This window comes from Podarcis vaucheri (genome assembly GCF_965113315.1).
Source record: "Podarcis vaucheri genome assembly, chromosome: 2".
Lineage (NCBI taxonomy): Eukaryota > Metazoa > Chordata > Lepidosauria > Squamata > Lacertidae > Podarcis > Podarcis vaucheri.
Genome location: NC_138760.1, coordinates 92657990 through 92678251, shown reverse-complemented (window position 1 = coordinate 92678251; position 20262 = coordinate 92657990). Strand labels below are relative to the sequence as shown.

Below are 20262 nucleotides of genomic sequence, written 5' to 3'. Positions count from 1 at the left end.
TTCTCAACTATGGGTCCCCAGATGCTGTTGGACTACAACTCCCATCATCCCTGACTACTGGACCTGCTAGCTAGGGATGATGGGAGTTATAGTTCAAAAACACCTGGGAACCCAAGAGTAAGAAAGGCTGCTCTAAGAACATAACTTTTTCTCCCCCCCCCCATCCTTCTGCCATCATTTCTCCTGTCTAGTTAATAAACTAATTTTTGCCACTCCATGTAAGTCAAGGGATTTTGAGCCTAAGTATTATTTGCCCATGCATCTTTTTTTTGGTACCCACAAAACTGCAGGTACAAAAGAAGATCTACGTTAATCCATTTTTTATATGGATGAGCTATAGCAATATTTAGCTAGCCTCTTTACATCACTGAGTGCTTCTTGTCATAACAAAATATGAAGGAGTCAGTGTTACATTTAGACAATATAATATAAATGTAGTTTACAATACTGTATCCAGTTTGACTTTAGCACTTTTAATGAAAACTGTGAGCAACTAGAAGTAATGGCTTCTACTCATAGATCACCTGAAATGCATACCGGAGTCTAAATAAAAGAACAATTGTATGTAGAAGGCCTTGGCCTGTGGTTAAGTACGAGCATTTTTTCACATCGGACAGTGTTTCCCATAACCTACAGATAACCTTTCCACGTGTTTAAGTGAAGTTAGATTTCCATTCTCTTGCAGCCGAGTGGCATTCAAAACAAACTTCACAATCTTTAGGACAAGTAATATCTGAGCAACGCATCTTCTATTCTCCCATTTCAGTTGATGAAAATGTGTCCCTAATGGATGCCTGACTTCAAACCTTCAGTTAAGCCAGTCTGGTCAATATTACATCTTTGTAAACGCTAAGGAATGCAAGTCTCCTTGCCTTGTAATATCTTTTCAATAGACTGCCCTGTGTGACCCAAGTTTCATGTTCCAGGTGTGGCTTCTGTAGACAACACCATTTCAAGCTCATGGAGGTACACTCACTTTTTGTGTATGGACTTGGCAATTTCTCTGTAAGACTGACCTCAGGCAAAAAGGTTTGGCATATTGCAATAGAAGCTAGCTGTATAGAGAACTGATGGGCCTGAGCGGTTTTGCAAGATGTTAAAAACTTCTTGTTTTTTAAAAGGAATAAATGTGCACGCAGTGATTTGCAAACTAAAAAGTAGATACAGAGGGGAAAGCACTAGTGTGTCAGCCGTGGGGGTGATGAGGAGCTCTCAAGCTGCAGAAGAAAGTAACTGCAGCAAGTCTGGATTCTTGTGTGTGTGTGTGTGTGTGTGTGTGTGTGTGTGTATATATATATATATATAATATATATATATATATATATATATATATATATATATATATATATATATATGCTTTCGTAGATTTTCACGGGTATAGGAATGCAGGTTTTGGTGTCTTCGGGTGTCTTCCCGTGTAAGAGTCGGGGTGTCTGTGCGACGTTTCGACGAGGTCTCACTCGTCATCTTCAGGCTGGTGCTTTCGGCTTCTTGTTACTGGAACAGAGCAGAGTCTGGGGTTTGAGTTCCTATAAATACTGTTGAGGGGTGTGGTGTATAGCCTCCAACGTTCTGGGCAGAGAGGAAGTTCCTAGATTAGTGTGCTTTTTCTTCTTTTGTTCCTTAATTACTTGAGGGATATCTTGGGTGATTTCATGAGTGATATTCTGAATATCACTGGGTGGGTCATTAAGTGTAGATTAGTTGCTAAAGCTCTCGTGTCTTGACCTCTTGAGCTTGTGAAGAGTTTTTCTGAGAAGATGGCTGTGCTGCATTTAGTTGTGCTCTGGCTTGGCTTCGTGTATAGGGGCGAGCTATGGTTTTGTGCCTTGTGCCAGCCAGATCTGTGTAGGGATTGCAGGGGTGTGCAGCATCCGGAGGTGCCACTATAGTTTGGTTGCTGGATGGAGTCTGTAATATGTCTGTGGAGAGGGTCTGGGTTTGGGTCTGGTGTGGTTGATTGGTGACGGCGTTCTGTGTGCCTCTGGTTCTGGTGTCGGTTTTTGTGGGGAGGGCTAATTTCCAGATGTCTGGCAGGCGGGACGTGTCGTCACGCTTGTTCATGTTGTGAGGGTGTTTCTCTATCTCGATGGCTTCCATGATTATTCTCTTGTGGTGATGTTCCATGTTAAAGAGCAATTTGGAATCTGCAAAATTAATTTCGTGTCCTGTTTCTTTCATGTGTTGGAAAAGAGAGGAAGTTTTTTCTTCTTTTTTGACGGCATTCTTGTGTTCTGCGATACGTGCATTTATTCGTCTGTTTGTTTGTCCAATGTACGTGGCTGGGCAGACTTTGCAGGGTATTTCATAGACCCCTTGGTTTTCCAGCTGGATTTTGTCTTTTGGGTTTCTGAGGATATTGGCTATTTTTTGGTTGGTGCAGAAGGCTGTTTTGATATTGTGTTTATGGAGGATTTTGCTGATTTTGTCTGTAGTGCCCTTGATATAAGGAAGGAGGGCCATGCCATTGTTTTCTTCTGTGTCTTGGTTTTTGGGGGGTGTTTCTTTTTGGATTAGCTTCGTAACCCTGTTTTTCTGGTATCCATTGGCGATTAACACATTTGAGAGATTTGGTGTCTTCGGGTGTCTTCCCGTGTAAGAGTCGGGGTGTCTGTGCGACGTTTCGACGAGGTCTCACTCGTCATCTTCAGGCTGGTGCTTTCGGCTTCTTGTTACTGGAACAGAGCAGAATCTGGTGTTTGAGTTCCTATAAATACTGTTGAGGGGTGTGGTGTATAGCCTCCAACGTTCTGGGCAGAGAGGAAGTTCCTAGATTAGTGTGCCTCTTCTTCTTTTGTTCCTTAATTACTTGAGGGATATCTTGAGTGATTTCATGAGTGATATTCTGAATACCACTGGGTGGGTCATTAAGTGTAGATTAGTTGCTAAAGCTTTTGTGTCTTGACCTCTTGAGCTTGTGAAGAGTTTTTCTGAGAAGATGGCTGTGCTGCATTTAGTTGTGCTCTGGCTTGGCTTCGTGTATAGGGGCGAGCTGTGGTTTTGTGCCTTGTGCCAGCCAGATCTGTGTAGGGATTGCAGGGGGGTGCAGCATCCGGAGGTGCCACTATAGTTTGGCTACTGGATGGAGTCTGTAATATGTCTGTGGAGAGGGTCTGGGTTTGGGTCTGGTGTGGTTGATTGGTGACGGCGTTCTGTGTGCCTCTGGTTCTGGTGTCGGTTTTTGTGGGGAGGGCTAATTTCCAGATGTCTGGCAGGCGGGACGTGTCGTCACGCTTGTTCATGTTGTGAGGGTGTTTCTCTATCTCGATGGCTTCCATGATTATTCTCTTGTGGTGATGTTCCATGTTAAAGAGCAATTTGGAATCTGCAAAATTAATTTCGTGTCCTGTTTCTTTCATGTGTTGGAAAAGAGAGGAAGTTTTTTCTTCTTTTTTGACGGCATTCTTGTGTTCTGCGATACGTGCATTTATTCGTCTGTTTGTTTGTCCAATGTACGTCTGTTTGTTTGTCCAATGTACAATGTAGACCTCGTCGAAACGTCGCACAGACACCCCGACTCTTACACGGGAAGACACCCGAAGACACCAAAACCTGCATTCCTGTACCCATGAAAATCTACGAAAGCATATATATATATATATATATATATATATTTGTAAGCATCTTGAGCCTCTTCCAATGGACAAACATATCCTGTTAGCTATATCTGGCTACCTGATTCGAGGGGTGGCAGGTCTGGTGAAAGCTGCACTTTACACATGGTTTAGAGTGACATGAGCAAGCAGGACAGGGCTGCAGTGAAATAAGCCTATGTCCCCTCTCATCTCATGGGCCAGGAGTAGTTTGAAAGCTTTTGCTTAGCCCATGGTTTGCTTTTTCATTTGGACTGGCATGAGCACTTGTTAGTTTCAAACAAGGCAACTTCAAACCATAGTTAACTGCAGCGGGCTTGTTTAAACTTAACATAGTCATGATGAGCCACAGATGGCACAGTAAACTGTGGTTAGTCAGAAGCAGAAGCTTTCAATCTGCCAGCTATGGAGAAAGAGGAGGGGAAAGAGTATGAGCCTGTGAGACACACACACATGCTAAACCATGATTCAGTGTAGCAAGCAAAGGTAGCCTTTGTATCTTTGCAGATTTCTGTGTGCCTTGACTAGCCAGGACATGGAACACTACTTGCCAACCTTGCAGGTGATGCAAGATGCAGTTACATGAGTGTTCTGTGCTTCAGCTCTTCAGGAATTGTAGAATCAGAATTGTAGAGTTGTAGTCCAATCCTCTGCACTGCAGGGATCACAGCTAAATCAGTAAAACAAGGCAAGATCAATAAGACAAGGTGCTGTGTTTCTTAAAGGCCAACACTTAAGCATTTTCATGGTGCCATTCTCTTTGAACCAACCAACAGAAAATAGAGAATACCAACAGCACTAGTTGACCATCTTTGTTTCATATTAGAGAAGAGAGCTCTTTGAGAAGCCCTGCTCTTAAACGGAACGTAATTGCCGCAGGCAAGTGGTTGCTGGCAGCTATAACCCCAACAGTTTTTACATGAAATATTAGCAGGACAGCACTTGAGACTCAAATATTGGAAAGAGCAGGTCAGAATAACCACATGGCTGTTCCCAGAGGTAGCCGATGTTTCCTTGAATGTATGTCTCACTAGCGGCCCTTCAACCTCTTCTGCGGTGGTTTGGTGAATCTACCAACGCCAAACCTAATCAACTTCCAGGATTTCTTTCACTACTTGCATGCAGAAACTGTGGGCCGGTGCTGCATTCTTCCCTCACAAAGGAATCATCGGTGCTGCACAAGCCCTTCTTAGCAGCAATCCTCCTGAAATTTGCGTGGTGCAATGGATGCCGGGGGGAGGGCAAGCTGGGAGAAGACCTTTGATGAGAGCAGGTGGGCTCAAAATTAAAGCCAAAACTATTGTTGATTTGGTGCACGTATTGAGAGAACAGCCCTAGAGAAGGCAAATGATATTAATCCAACTCTCCACTCATCAGTCCTTGTAATCTCTAATCCAACTCTCTCCACCTACCACTTCCCCCAGAAGCTCTGTGAAAGAACGGAGGTGAAGTCCATTGAGACTCCTGCCTGCAGGATCAGACCCCAGCCATGCCCCCCTCCCTGTACGCAGTGCACACACTTCTCAGAATCCCCCAAGGGGCTAAGTCCTGGGAAGGCGTTCAGCCTCTTCTACCTCTCACAGGCTCTGCCTGTTTGCTTCTCTGGTGGCAAAGTTCGGACACAGACAACACAAATCTACAGAATCTTTCCATCCCGGTGCAAATGTACACACTCTTTAAGGACCCCCAAAGGCTGCGTATGTTATTCTAACTGTAGCTTGCTTAGTGAGCTGAAAAGATTGTCGAATAAAGCGGGAGTCATGTGACAGGCCAACCGTTGAGCATGTTGTCGCTCCAAAGCTCGACAAAGTTGTTTGCTCATCCTTGATGGCTGCTTCAAAAAAGCAACCCACCCACCCTGAAACAAATGCTTTAGTGAAGCAGCTGTAAGTTTATGCGTTAGTAGTATCAGAATGGGACTTGAAAGCATCAACGTGGGATGCATTTTGTAATCTTGACACTGGCTGGGGGGGTGGGGTTTAGCTCTGGATAAACGATGTGGGCAAGCTATAAGCTGTGATTCCTAGGCAAACAAAGTTAAGGGTTGAGGTTTCCAAGTCTGTGGGCTGGGATTGTTTGTCGTTGTCCTTTGTCGTTGTCCTTTGATTCTTGGAAGAAAGAACTCAAGGCACAAGATGCCTCCCTAAAACACAAAATATGACGGGGGTGGGGAGAGAGAGATTCTGTTTTTAAATTCCCCTTAGGAATGTTCTGATAGACAACAAGAGAACTACTTAGGCCTTTCACTGCAATATTACTAACATATGCAAAGTCTGTGGCTTTTGCTTTGAAAGAAGGTATTATTTGCATCCAGTTCGAAGCATGTCTGCGACTAGTTTCCCCCAGTGAGCTTTCCAGGGCTTCACCAGGCTGTTCATGTTCACGAGAAGTTTGTTAGTCCGTGTGTCTTCCTGTCCTGCTATCAGATAGTCTACACCTGGTTTGGAAAAAGAACAGCAAGGTGTTAGAAAAAGAGTAAATTCTAAATCCACCAGCGGATTTCACATTAATTTAAAAAACCAACCAAAATGACCCCTCTCCGCTGCGAAGAGTACTAAGCACACAGGATCATATCCCTGCTTTGAGAAATGATGCTAGCACAGAGATCATTTCTCCTTGAAGGCTGCTCAGTAATCTCACAATAAAGGCAAAAGGGTGGTCAGTGCATCCCTACTGCAAGCAATAGATTTGCCTGATTGTCAGCTAGGCAGAGGGATCTTTGACAGTAATAACAGATGCCCCACCAACACAGCCTGGACATGATGACTGGGCTGGCTAGTGCCATAATCACTTAGTATGGGGTATGTGACCCTCATTTGGCCCTGAAAAGCAGTAATAACCCATTCTCCCCCATTTCTTCTACTAGGTATAACCCACAACAGCAGAGACCGCTTCAAATGAATTGGGGAACCAGTCTTATTTACCCTCATCAAAGACGAGCCCGTCACCACCTGCAAAACTTAATAAACATAATGGCCAAAACGTTTCATGAAATGCAATTTATTACTGGTAACTAGTTATAAGAAAGAGTCTTAATTATATTAAGGAAAACGACGCCATGGCTCCCAAGTCTTTACAGGTTCCAAAAATAATATGAGGAAAACTTACGTGATATTTTTACACTGAAGAAGAAGAAGAAGAGTTTGGATTTGATATCCCGCCTTTCACTCCCTTTAAGGAGTCTCAAAGCGGCTAACATTCTCCTTTCCCTTCCTCCCCCACAACAAACACTCTGTGAGGTGAGTGGGGCTGAGAGACTTCAAAGAAGTATGACTGGCCCAAGGTCACCCAGCAGCTGCATGCGGAGAAGCGGAGACGCGAACCCGGTTCCCCAGATTACGAGACTACCGCTCTTAACCACTACACCACACTGGCTCTTTTACATGGTAGATTTGACTTGAGATTAACGGGGCATAATCCCACTACAGGCCTTAATTCACTTACCAATGTAAGGGTGCTCGTGCATCATTAACACAGCTTCGTGAGCAGTCACTGAAATTACCTAAATTTCAAGCTAAAATGCAATTATACTGTTTGTGTTTCTTACATTTAATGTCCCCTGCCAGAAACCCTGGAGAGCCACTGCCAAGCTGTGTCAACAGTATTGAGCTAAATGGACCAAAGGTCTGCCTTCTCTAGTAATATATTGCCCAGTTAAAACAATGCCAACTGATGGCTTCCCAATCAGACTTTACATTTAGGGAGCAGGGGAAAGGTGGCAGTTTCTTTTTCAAGGTGCTATATCTCTGTTGGTGACAAAGGCAGTTGTTGTTGTTATTATTGTTTTTAGTTGTTATTATTGTTTTTACTTAAAAATAAACCCACACTGCAATTGCACTGCACCACACCATAAATGAAGTTTTTATGATTATACTCTAATGCCATGAGATTAGATATGGACTTCCTGTCACCAGCTAGGGAAGAACATGCCGTACAATGGCACAGAGATGGTTGGGCAGGGAGCCAGACTGCTGCGCACAGCAGAAACTCCTGATGAATGCAGTGCCAGACGGGACTAGCAGGGGCGAGTGTGGATTATTTCCTTGTCTTTTCCCAAAGATGCCCTTCCCCTTGCTCAAAACAAAACAAAAAGGGACAGGAAGGGACACTGTGGACATTCAGGAAGAAAGGGAATGCAAATATAGTCAAAACCGGACTTGCAAATTATTTTCTGTTCTGCTGCTTGTATGCATGTGCATTAAACTAGTCCACATGCCAACAACAACAACAACAACAACAACAATAATATATTTATACCCCGCCCATCTGGCTGAGTTTCCCCAGCCACTCTGGCGGCTCCCAATCGAGTGTTAAAAACAATACAGCATTAAATATTAAAAACTTCCCCAAACAGGGTTGCCTTCAGATGTCTTTTAAAAATAGGATAGCTGCTTATTTCCTTGACAGCTGCTGAGAGGGCATTCCACAGGGCGGGCGCCACTACCGAGAAGGCCCTCTGCCTGGTTTCCTGTAACCTCACTTCTCGCAGTGAGGGAACCGCCAGAAGGCCTTCAGCGCTGGATCTCAGTGTCCAGGCTGAACGATGGGGGTGGAGACGCTCCTTCAGGTATACAGGACAGAGGCCATTTAGGGCTTTAAAGTGTGGCATTGAGGATAGTGCTGGATTGGGGCTTGCGCTCAATTCCCTGCTCAGTCATAGGATTCTACAGCTGGATGGGGGTCGTGACAGTCCCCTGCTCCTCACACAAAATAAAGAACTAGAGGACCTCCAACAGATGCTGTTTCAAAAACTCTACTCCACTCATAGAATCAGAATTGCATAATTTGAAGGGGCTCTGAGGGTCATCTGGTCCAGGCATGTCCAACTTTGAGTAGGCTGTGATCTACAATCCAGTATCAAAAACTGGCAGTGATCTACCACCCTCCAAAGTCATTGAAGTTTGTTAAATAAATAAATGGATCTTTATTTCACAGATGCAATAGTTATGTTTGGATATCATCATGACAGATCCATATAGTTGTTAGATGGACAAGTAGCTAAACAAGTGAGAAAAGTCAAACTATATTTTTATTAGTTTACACAGATCTGAGGAGCCAGTCAGAGTGCACCGGGGTTTTCCGCCTTTTTTCTACTGTTGCTTTAAATCGCAGCTGACTTTGTGTCAGCATCCCCACTCCCTTCCTCCACCTCGTCTTTCCCCTACTGTAGCGTTAAAGCCTTTCCCTCACAAAGGGCCTTCTCAGTAGTGGTGCCCGCCTTGTGGAATGCCCTCCCATCAGATGTCAAAGAAATAAACAACTATCGGACTTTTAGAAGACATCTGAAGGCAGCCCTGTCTAGGGAAGCTTTTAATATTTGATTAATTATTGTATTTTAATATTTTGTTGGAAGCCAGCCAGAGTGGCCGGGGAAACCCAGCTAGATGGGTCAAGTACAAATAAATTATTATTATTATTATTATTATTATTTATTATTATTATTATTATTATTATTGCATCACTAGCTGCATAGGAGCTAACTCCTAGGGGCCGCGGGGACTTTGGCCACCGCAATAAAATATTTGAGGGGGCCAGACCTCCACAAAGTTGATGGGCATTGCCATCCAAATGGTGTGCGTGCCCTGTGTCATGTGACACAGGGCAGGGCTTCCCTGGGCCCCCGCAATATTTCATTCAAGTTGGCACCCCTGACTCGGCACTTCCAGACTCTCATTATTTTCAGGTGGGGTTTAAGCACATATTGACAAATTCAGGTTGACCATTAAATTTGATTTGGGGATCTTCTGCAGCAGACTCACTTCTTCTAAAACTTGGGGTTTTTCGCAATAAGGAAAGTGTTACAAAAATGCATTATAAAGCGTGGGGTAACATTTGCTGGGCACAGCATCATCTCACTTCCCTGAAAACAAATCAGAAGGGAGGTTCATTGAATAGCAGGTGACATGTGACCTGCAGAATTTGTGCAAACGGATCAGGATGAAAGCTCAATAAACTGGTTGTCTGGAAGTAGGGGTGGAGAAATAGGTCAATTTCAGTTTCTCTCACTTTCTTGTTTTTCCAACCTTGAGTTTATTCTCTACATTTCTGCATCATCATTTCAGTTTGAATTTCTCCTAAGTGAAGATTTCAATGGAAGGGAGAGGAATATGATCACTGTCTACCCCATAGGTGTATAAAGGAAGAGCTTTTATAAACCATTCTGTGGCCCTTAGATGAAGGGTGGTATATAAATCTAATAAAATAAATAAATAAATTGGCAGGATATGAAAGTTGACCGCTTTACTGTTAGGCTGGAAACCAACCAACCATTTTAAGGAATCTTCCCTTCATTCCTTTTGTCCCAGGTCAACTCAGATCTAACTGGTCCACAGGTTTTTAAATGGTACAAAACCCTGAAACTCCTCCTTGCCATAAATGAAAACGGTACATTTATATACCCTAAGCAGCAAACCCTCTTTCAAATTGCTGTCAGTTCTTTCAAGAAAGCTATTGTTTGTCTCCAGCCTCAGTTTATGGGGCAGAAATAAAATGGGAAATCGAAACAGTGGTGGTATTCTAGGCGTTTGATGGGAAAGTCTTCTCATGTTAATCATGGTGAGTGATTAGGTTATAAACCCTACATTTTAGACAAAACACTTCCTTTCAGTCAATGTGGATGTGTGTTTAATTTAGTCACAATAAAAAAGCACAATATAATTTATCAAGGGATGGGGGCAAGACTGCTGCAACCTTCAGAAGTACGTATTTGCTCATCCTAATCTGATGAAGCCCAGAAGTAAACTAGTTCCTTCTCTAATTACTTGGACTTTAAATGGAAGAAACAATCCAAAGCATGTTCCCAGGCTCTCGTTTAAAGGACAACAGAACCTATGTGGCAGTGTGCATCAAATTACAAAGCACAGCGATGAAACTGGAAGGAATAATGCAAGAGACTCTGGCACTAAGGCCCAAAACAAATGAAGCGCCCATCATGTACAGTATTTAGTAATTCTGTGACTGGCTTCTCAAAAGTAAATTACAGGCTTGGGACCATGCCTGATCTACAGCAGAGCCCTGGCATGTGGAATAGGAGAGTTTTAACTCTTTGCCCCCTCTGCAGTCCCCACACTGGCTATTTGCATAGAGGGAAAAACCTCCCACTTATTCCAATGGGAGCTTTCCCTTCAATGCAAATTGCAGGTCTTCAGCGGTGATTATGTCACAGAACCAACCACCTGAAGCAAATAATACATTGTCTGGATATGGTCCCTTCTTTTTACCATTATCTCACACTGACCTAAGGGACGCGGCTGGCGCTGTGGGTTAAACCACAGAGCCTAGGACTTGCCGATCACATGGTTGGTGGTTCGAATCCCCGCGGCGGGGTGCGCTCCCGTTGCTTGGTCCCAGCGCCTGCCAACCTAGCAGTTCGAAAGCACCCCCGGGTGCAAGTAGATAAATAGGGACCGCTTACTAGCGGTAAGGTAAACGGTGTTTCCGTGTGCGGCTCTGGCTCGCCAGAGCAGCTTCGTCACGCTGGCCACGTGACCCGGAAGTGTCTCCGGACAGTGCTGGCCCCCAGCCTCTTAAGTGAGATGAGCGCACAACCCTAGAGTCTGTCAAGACTGGCCCGTACCGGCAGGGGTACCTTTACCTTTACACACTGACCTAATGTGGAACAGGTGGGAACTCTGTGGGGACAGGGCAACCCACACAAGATCACTAAAGTGCTTTTGGGGCATGAAGCACTGAGGGTGGGTTGGCACTGCCATGCCCATTTTCTGAGGAAAAGAGTTGCTCCATCTAACTCATAACTGCCAACCCTGACTAGCAGCAGCTCTCCAGGGTTTCAGGCTGGAGACAATTCCTGTCCTACATGGACATGCCAGGGATAAATACAGAGCATTTACCAGGATTAAGAATTGGGCATGTGCACCCTCTGTTGGTCCAAGACTCAGGATAGATGCTTCTGTTACTCCTCGTGATTTTCACTCTTCCCGATTTCAGAACCTTCTTGACCTTCACAATGACTTCTGCATGGGTTCCTTTGTCATGAGCGGAGAGGATCTTTGCTTTTATTACTGCCAAAGAGCACAAAAGGAAACACAATTAATTTTACACCCTGGGCAATTTATTTTGCTGTGTTGGTTGGCAGAAAATGAAGACGTGGCTATAGCACATCTTAATTAATACACAAACGCATTAGCAGACTGCCTTCGGAGAGCTGTCATAGAATTTGGATAGTTTGTCTTAGGGAGAAACTACATATCTTGCTAATTATAGCTGTATCAAATGATCACAACATAAAACACAAATGCCAACCCATAACATAATATCTAGACAAACAGAGTTATAGAAATTCAATCTCATACAGGCAACACACATCTTATGCGAGGGCTTCATTCCGGGGTCCCAAGCATGAAAACAATGATGCCTGAAGCCAGGAACGTCCAGAACCACCACCACCCAGCAAGGCAGAGGGCTGCTTGCCCAGCTTTTGGAAGGGCGTAGAAGGGCTGCGGCAGGGTCCTACAGCTCTCCCACCTCCTTTCCAGCTCTGGGAAGGAGGCACAGAGGGTCTGGCAGTATCCCAGAACTCCTACACCATCTTCACAAAGCCAGGTAAGCCTGTGAACGCAGCTCTGGCTGGGTGGGAGGAAAATAAATAGAAAGTGAGTTTACTCCGCTTTCGATAAGAGCCAACTCCTAGGGGCTGAGGTCCCTTTGCCCCCCAAAAAATATATTTGAGGGGGCTGCCCCCTGAAAAATGATGGGCAGTGCCATTCGTGTGTGTGTGTGTGTGTGTGTGTGTGTGTGTGTGTGTGTGTATTGTGATCAATTATGCAGAGCAGGGCCTACCTGACCTCCTCCAATATTTTATTCAAGTTGGCATTCTGCCGCTCTCCATTTATTTATGCAATTGTGTAAGTAAAATAAGTGTAAGATGAGCATCATCTATAATTGTTATTTTTATGGGAGCATTAAGTATCCGAGTTTACTTTGTGCAGATGTTAGGCTTCTCTGCTACAGACTTTGGAGTTTTGAAAGATGAAGAGCAGCAGGAAAGATGTTCTGGGGCTTCATTTGGTTCCCACTATTTAAATGGGAGAAGGTATTTTACTCACTTACCGTAAGCATATTTCATCTGGCAGAAATTGGTGACACTTCCTAGTATCCTTTCTTTGCAGACACACTTTTCTAGCCAGGGAATCGCAGGCCAGTGTTGATGGAGGAGGGTCACATTAAGAAAGTGGGGTTGGGTGAGTTTGGCAAAGAGAGAAATGAAGTTATTTTCATGTACACATGCACATATGCTTTCAAATATCGGAATGTTTTGTTGCTATTGTTTATTATTTTATTATCTATTTATTAAATTTCTATACCACCCTTTAAGTAAGGATCATAGGGCCGTTTAGAATATAAAAGGACAAAAATACATACTACACACAGAGTTTAAAAGGCCATGACAGAGGCCCATCACATAGGGCCACCAAAGCAGTTTCTGTGCCAAAAACCAGGCCTAAACCCCGATTGAAATTGATCCAGAAAATCAATTTCCTCCAAGAATGCCTAGATTTGGTCCAAGAACCTTGCCCAAGAAGATGAGTATGTCTTATTAAAATAGGTTTTAAAGAGAAATCATTTATTTGCAAATATGATGCTTAAATGGCAAAAGTGAAACACCACCCTATCTAGCCAAGCTTTCTAAGTAGGAAGCAAAACACTCTGCATGGAAATTATCACACAATTAATATATATGCTAAATAAAAAGAAAGTCAGAGATCAGACTCAAGTACCCTTCAGTCACTACAATAACTTATGACAAATACTCTGTAAATCTAAAACGCTCCACTCAATTGTAAAAGTAATTCTATGTAAAAGTAATTCCTCGATTCTATGATTCTATGACTTTGGAGGTCTTTAAGCAGAGGCTTGACAACCATATGTCAGGAGTGCTCTGATGGTGTTTCCTGCTTGGCAGGGGGTTGGACTCGATGGCCCTTGTGGTCTCTTCCAACTCTATGATTCTATGATTCTATGATTCTAATAACTGGCACCTGTCCATTTCGTGCAACGATATAAATCCGTACCTGGATGTCTTAGTGCAGAAAACCCTTGTTCGTGGTCATTCCACTGCCACTCATCTTCAGTTTCATTGGCTGGTGTTTGAATAAGGTCAGGGATTCTTCCACCAATGGGAATATTGAAAAAAGCCTGGTTGTCGTAACTGGGAAGAAGAGGACAACAGAACAAATGGAAATGGCACTTAGATCCCGGGATGTGATAGTCATAAGGTAGCCTCTGCTTCATTCACTTACTACTCAGTGACAGAGAGGTAATGCTAGCTCCAGGGTTTTGATAAGCAAAGTCAAGCAAGGAACATTTCTAAGAACCAATCGTTAGTGATTTCTGTGCAGAAAGATGCAATGATATTTTCTGTATCCTTCAATTAGGCAAAAATATCCTAATCCTGAGCAAGGACTGAACCAGCCTAGGGATTCTGCACATTATCAGTTTGTGATAAGGAGTTTGCTTACTTGTTGAGGCATTCTCCAGTGTGCTTGTCACAGTCTCTGGCACAGTCACAAGGCTGGCAGCCATTCTCTCCAAATCCCCAATAGCCCAAGAGGCACCGGTCGCATTTGGGGCCTGCAACGCCTGGTTTGCAGAAGCAGAATCCTGTCTTTGGGTGGCATTTCCAGCTCTGGTTGAAAGTCGTGTTCACTGAGCCCATGAGGTGGCAGGAGCAAGCTGAATGGGAAAGCGCAGTGTGGAATGGAGAAGATTAGCCGACAGTCACCTGCAGGGACAGAATCTCTGCAAGGGCTTTATGTCAGATGCATAAACACAACATTCTCGGAATAGACTGCTTTCCCTTTAACTTCTTTTGAATCACCGATTTATAACCAAGAGACATTAGACCCAGGCCTTATTATTAAGCTTTGCAAAGTTCTTTCTCAAACCCTACCAGGTTTTACTTATGAAATGGAAAAACATGTTGTGAGGGGCGATGTTGGTGGACCCATATTTAAGGCTGGCAAGCAATCTGGACCCCTCAAGTCAGTTTCAGCCAAGGTAAAAGAAAATACGATTAAGCTTACTCAGGACTGGTATTTATATCCATCACAACTTTGTAGGATGTTAGAGTCTAAAGAGGGTGCAAGGGCCCCTGGTTTCTTCTTGCATATGTGGTAGTCCTATCCCAAAGCTACTTTGTTTTGGCAGAAAGTGTTCCAAGAAACGGAATGCATAACTAATCGGAAACTTTCATCTGACCTTAAACTTGCTCTTCTTTTTCTTTTTGATTCTCGATCTGTAACAGTGTTAAGTAAAAACCTAGCTCCAGGTTGCATTCCTGGCCACCGCCTGCATCGGTGGACCATGCATAAGCTAGCCCCATTATGCCCCTTCCCCATTACACCCCCTTTTCCAGCCACTTCTGGGTCCGTGGAAACGAGCGTGTGCATGCTCAAGCATCAATCGGACACGTGTACAACAGTCACTGCCTGTATATACCTAATTGTGGCGGCTAAATTATCGCCAAACACTGGAGACTTGTTGATGGAATGGTTCGCCCAAATTTGGACTTTGGCATTAATGAAATGTTTGACACATGGACTCCAAGGGTAGAGGAATGAACACACTTCTGACAAGTTTAATGCTGTTTGCTCCAGTTTTCCTATCTATGCTACAACAAAAGAAAATGGCTTTCATCTACCTAGTACACTTAGCCATATGTGGAATGGCACTTCAGGATTATTTGTGTAAAGCCAGTCAGATTGGGTGTGGGTGTCCTTCTTCTTTCTGTATTTCTTGCTCCTACACAATCAATTTTCAAATGATGCATTTTCAGATGATGATGATTTACTACTTATATCCCGCCCATGTGACTAGGCTGCCCCAGCCACTTTGGGTGGCTTCCAACAGAATATAAAAAAAAACACAGTGAACCAGAAAGTGACATGCCTTGGCTGGTACCCTGAATGCACTTAAGTGGCTTCAATCCTATTGAAGGTGTTAGTGGAAATTAAGCAAATCCCTGGTTAGCAGAATTGCAACTTGAAGGCCATAATTCACATGGAATGGGAGATCTGTGATTGAATCTCCAGATATTTCTCTCTCCCCCCCCCATGTGTGGTTTTCAAGGGGAGAGGACCTTTTGCTTCATTTCCCATGCTGTTTCCCCCAATGAAGTGTCCGCCTTCCACAGGAAATAGCACATGCTCCTGAATCAGTCCTATGTTTAGCCCCTCCCGCCATGAGGACTAGTAGCAGCTTGGTGGGCATGATTTAGAATGGGAAATGGAATGTGGGAGAGGGTTAAGCCAGGGCCAGCCCAAGACATTTTGCTGACTGAGATAAAAGGCAAGATGTGGTCACTCCCATTCCATGTACAAAAGCCAGCCTAACTTGCAGCTGGTTCTTACTTCGATATTGACAGTGGGGCAGAGTCCTCCACCACACCAGAGGGCAGCAGGCCGGCCAGGCACGACACCCCTCTGCATTTTCCACTCTTCAGTGTCTGCTTCACTTTGTCTAACAGTAGGGCTGGCTCTAAATTAAGCCCCCTGTCCCTCACTAGTGTTGCTCTAATACAGGCATAGGCAAACTCGGTCCTCCAGATATTTTGGGACTACAACTCCCATGATCCCTAGCTAACAGGACCAGTGGTCAGGGATGGTGTGAATTATAGTCCCAAAACATCTGGAGGGCCAAGTTTGCCTATGCCTGCTCTAATAAAAATTGGAGCCCTGTTTCACTGCTAAAACAAAAAAGTCAGGAAATCTGATCATGCATTCCTGTGTCGTCAGTTGTAGACCTTACAGAAACCAAAGCTGTGTGCCCAGCCACTTGCTGACTGGCTGCAAGTAAGGTGAGCCGGCAATGCCCCATCTGCCCTAATGTGCATGTCTGTCCTTCCACCCAGCAAAATACCAAAAGAGTTGAAGAAAGTTCAGGGATGAACAGAGGTGACAGGAAGGGGAAGGCATGTTTATGTGTTTGCTGTTTTGGGCTGGTTTATTTCCTTTCAATTCATTTTGCAGGAATGTCTGTGCATCCCTACCAATGAGAACTCTGTGGAGGAGGATTTGGCTAGCACCAGAGCATTCAGACTGTTATACAACACATTTTTCCTCTTACTGGTGATTAAGAGAGAATGTGTTCGATTATTGTGACTAATGCTGAGAGATTCCTTCTGAGCAGAAAGTCCTCTTCGCTTTTCTTCTCAGGAGCCTGAGGGCCTTTTTCAGCTTAACAGAGGGACTTTGCTCTGGATGGAAGAACACTCTTAAAGCAAGCTTTTCACGAAGGGATTAATGGGGTATTTCATTCAGCTTTCCCCCTCGGCCTTTCCTTCTCCAACCCAGTGCCCACGGGAGAGACACTGGCAGTTTCCGTTCCCTCTCTCCCTTCCCCAAAGCATTTCTTCCTTTCTCACAATGGGGCTGAGAACTCCATTGCTCATCCCACAAACATCTGTGCAATCTGCTGTGACAAATTTGTTATTTTCCTCTTTGGTATCCGCAGCATTTTTAAAATTATTTTTATTTTGTAAGCCGGTGGATATTTAACATAGCATTTCTCAGCCAAAATAAGCTGAGGATATGAGTTACTGGTACATCACAAACCCTCCGGTCTTTTGCTGAAGGTCAGCAGGACAGGGTGTGGTACAAATCTGAATTGTGAGGTAGGATGAAGGCTGATTAATGCCCAGTTAGTAGGACCAGGAGTAGCTGGTAAGGCTGTGTTGCTCTCCTGTCTCTGAACATGGTGTGGCAAAGCCTCTTACTGAGAGGTGGAAGGGCAGGGCAAAATGAGCTTGGCACAGTGTGGGCATTATAGGGGAGACAACCCAATGTTCCTGCCACTGTGTCTGTGCTGTGCCCACACTGTGCCAAACCTCTGATGCCTTGCCCCTCCACCTCTCACTATCTGGCACTGCCACCTCACCTGTGCAGCTCCATTGGCTGCGACTGAGTAGAATTGTACACAGTCAACACACATAGAAAGGGGGCACAGGATGGCAACCAGGAGCTCTCCCCCCACATACACGTTCAGCACAACTTGTGAAGGAACCTTTGTTTGTAAAAACTCGCTATACGTAGGCTCTGCATGCTTGATATGTGACAGAAGAGACTTTTTCCACAGAATGCGCGAACAGGGAGCAGAACTTGTTGGAAAACTGAAAGGAATAATTTGAATCTGACATATTTTTCAAATATTGCCAAACTCAACCTGCCGCCGGGAAACTCAGCCAGATGGGCGAGGTATAAATGATAAATTATTATTATTATTATTAATATTAATATTACTACTATGTGAAATTTCAAGTAAGAATTCAAAAATCGCATCTCAAATTTTACTTCACAAGTCAGGTACTTCAGACTTGTTCGCATCTTGTCTGTTTTGATTTTGGCAGGTGGCAAACTGTGACATATTGGAAGTAATCAAATACAGTTGTACTATGGAAGTCGAATGGAATCCATTCTGGAAATCAGTTCGACTTCCAAAACGTTCGGAAATCAAAGTACAGAAACCGTGGAAGCCCCGTCGGATGTTTGGCTTCCAAAAATAGTTCGCAAACCGGAATACTCACTTCTGGGTTTATGGTGTTCGGGAGCCAAAACATTTGAGAACTAAGCTGTTTGAAAACCAAGGTATGACTGTACTAAATACTAATGCACATGTCAAAGACTTGCATGTCAGTTAAAATCTTGAGCAATCTTTTTTTTTTAAAAAAATGTCTTAAATGTGGCTCGATAACTGCTTTTGTTTCTGATGTTTTTTATCTGTTTTATATTTGTTTTATGGTTTTCTTTTATAGGCTATCTTGGAAATCTAGATTAATAAAATTACGTTTTTTAAAAAAACAACAACTTGTCTGTCAGCCACCAAATACTATAAAGAACAAACCATCAATGCATACCAGCTATCAAATCAAATATTATCAATTAATTTTACTAGACTTGCTGACTATCACATAATGTTAATGATCAAATACTGAAATCAAATCCCACTGGATATCAAATACTGTTTGTGATTTTCCCTGAATATTCAGAAAATATTCAGAGGATATCTGGAAAGCATTGAAACATCAGTATTCCCAGAAGTGAATGCTGAAGAAAATATTTGCGAGAAGATTTGTCTTAGAGCTAAGGCAGCCATATTAGATCAAAAGCCATTTGGAAAACTGAGCTTCAGTTTCATTCAAGTTGGCTGCTTTGTAGTTGATTCCTTAGGAAATAATGGTTTCGCTCCCCTTCTGCTCTTTAACTTAAACATTTACCCCACTTTGGTACTCAGGCACAAATCTTTCAACTGCTATGAGGTTTGAAATCTAATCTTGTGGCAGGGTGGCTTTACAAAGCTTACTTTCCCTAAGATTTCTCAAGAGTTAAGAGAAAGGAGCTACAGGAGAAGTCACTGGGTGTCATGCAATATGGTCAGGTACACCAATAGGTTAGCTCAGCAGCTCCTCATTCCTTGTGCTTTCACAAAAGGTTAAAAGTTGGTGAACAGGGCAGGGAGGGGGACGGAGGCTGAGCCAGCACTAGCATTTCAGAAGAGGCAAACACAAAAGAGCAGAAACAGAGGATGTGTTGTGAACAGGGCCATTCAAGCAATACCAGGGGCCTGCGGAAATTACAGCGCAAGAAACGTAAGAGTTCAAAGGAAACCTGGATCAGGTCTACCAAAGTAGCAGCAGAAGACCAGAAGCAAGGCAGTAGGGTGGATACAGATACAGGAATATTAAAAGAGTAGACTGACATTGTACTTCAAATGACAGATGTGCTTCCTAGTGAATCAAACAGTGGCCCAGCAGACTATCTTGCCCTGCACTGAAATTCAGAATTTTCTTCTTTTTTCAGGTGCTGCGTGAATCCCAAAGCATTCATCAGTTTGTTTGCTTCCACTTCCATTTTTTGAAAGGAAATGTATTAGCGTGCAAAGCTGTCCCAGTGACCAGGGGAACATTTCACATGTCACAATGGCATCCTTGATCAGCATGTACTGTGGGTTTCTCCTACAAATGGGCAGAACCATTTTTTATACCAGAGCTTGACCCTGGAGAAGGACAGGCATACAGCGATGGTGCTTTGAGATAGGCTCTACCAGTTTGTACATGTTGAAACTCCCCCCCTGTCAAATTCACTGGTAGTTTTGAATCAATCAGTTACTTTATTATATATAAATATGACTAAAACAAGTGTGCTGATGACTTACATTTAACAATGGGGAAGAAATTCAGTCCAGTTTTCTTTTTAATATCTAATTCATATTTCTCAAATGAATATGCAAGCGAAAATGCAGTTATCATTCCAAATTTGCTCCTCTCTGAATTTTGCAATTCAGTTTTCCAACAAAATAATGTGTATTAAAATGTATATGTTTGGGAAAAGGGTACATAAAATGCATGTGTTTGGGAAATAACATACAAAAATACATCACCTTAGGGGAAATTGTTTGCAGAAAGGTGTGTAATAGTCACACAAAGTGCATACAAAAATGTGTACTTCGGGCCCTGTATACCTGAAGGAGCATCTCCACCCCATTGTTCACATTGGACGCTGAGGTTCAGCTCCAAGGGCCTTCTGGCAGTTCCATCATTGTGAGAAGTGAAGGCACAGGGAACCAGGCAGAGAGCCTTCTTGGTAGTGGCGCCCACCCTGTGGAACACCCTCCCATCAGATGTCAAGGAGATAAAGAACTTCACAACCTTTTGAAG

The 20262-nt window shown here is 43.5% G+C and overlaps 1 protein-coding gene across 1 annotated transcript in view; it reads right to left on the bottom strand.

The window, feature by feature from the left end:
- Nucleotides 1-4289: 4289 nt before the first annotated feature.
- The window catches only part of LOC309524808 (netrin-4-like), a 53377-nt gene continuing 37404 nt past the window's right edge, over nt 4290-20262 (bottom strand). Inside the window, exons 6-10 of the mRNA XM_082209877.1 lie at nt 14072-14285; nt 13625-13761; nt 12663-12731; nt 11444-11614; nt 4290-6030 (exon numbers count right to left, since the gene is read on the bottom strand). Coding sequence (XP_082066003.1) covers nt 5894-6030; nt 11444-11614; nt 12663-12731; nt 13625-13761; nt 14072-14285 — 728 coding nt within the window. The 3' untranslated portion in view covers nt 4290-5893. The remainder of the gene's footprint in view (nt 6031-11443; nt 11615-12662; nt 12732-13624; nt 13762-14071; nt 14286-20262) is intronic.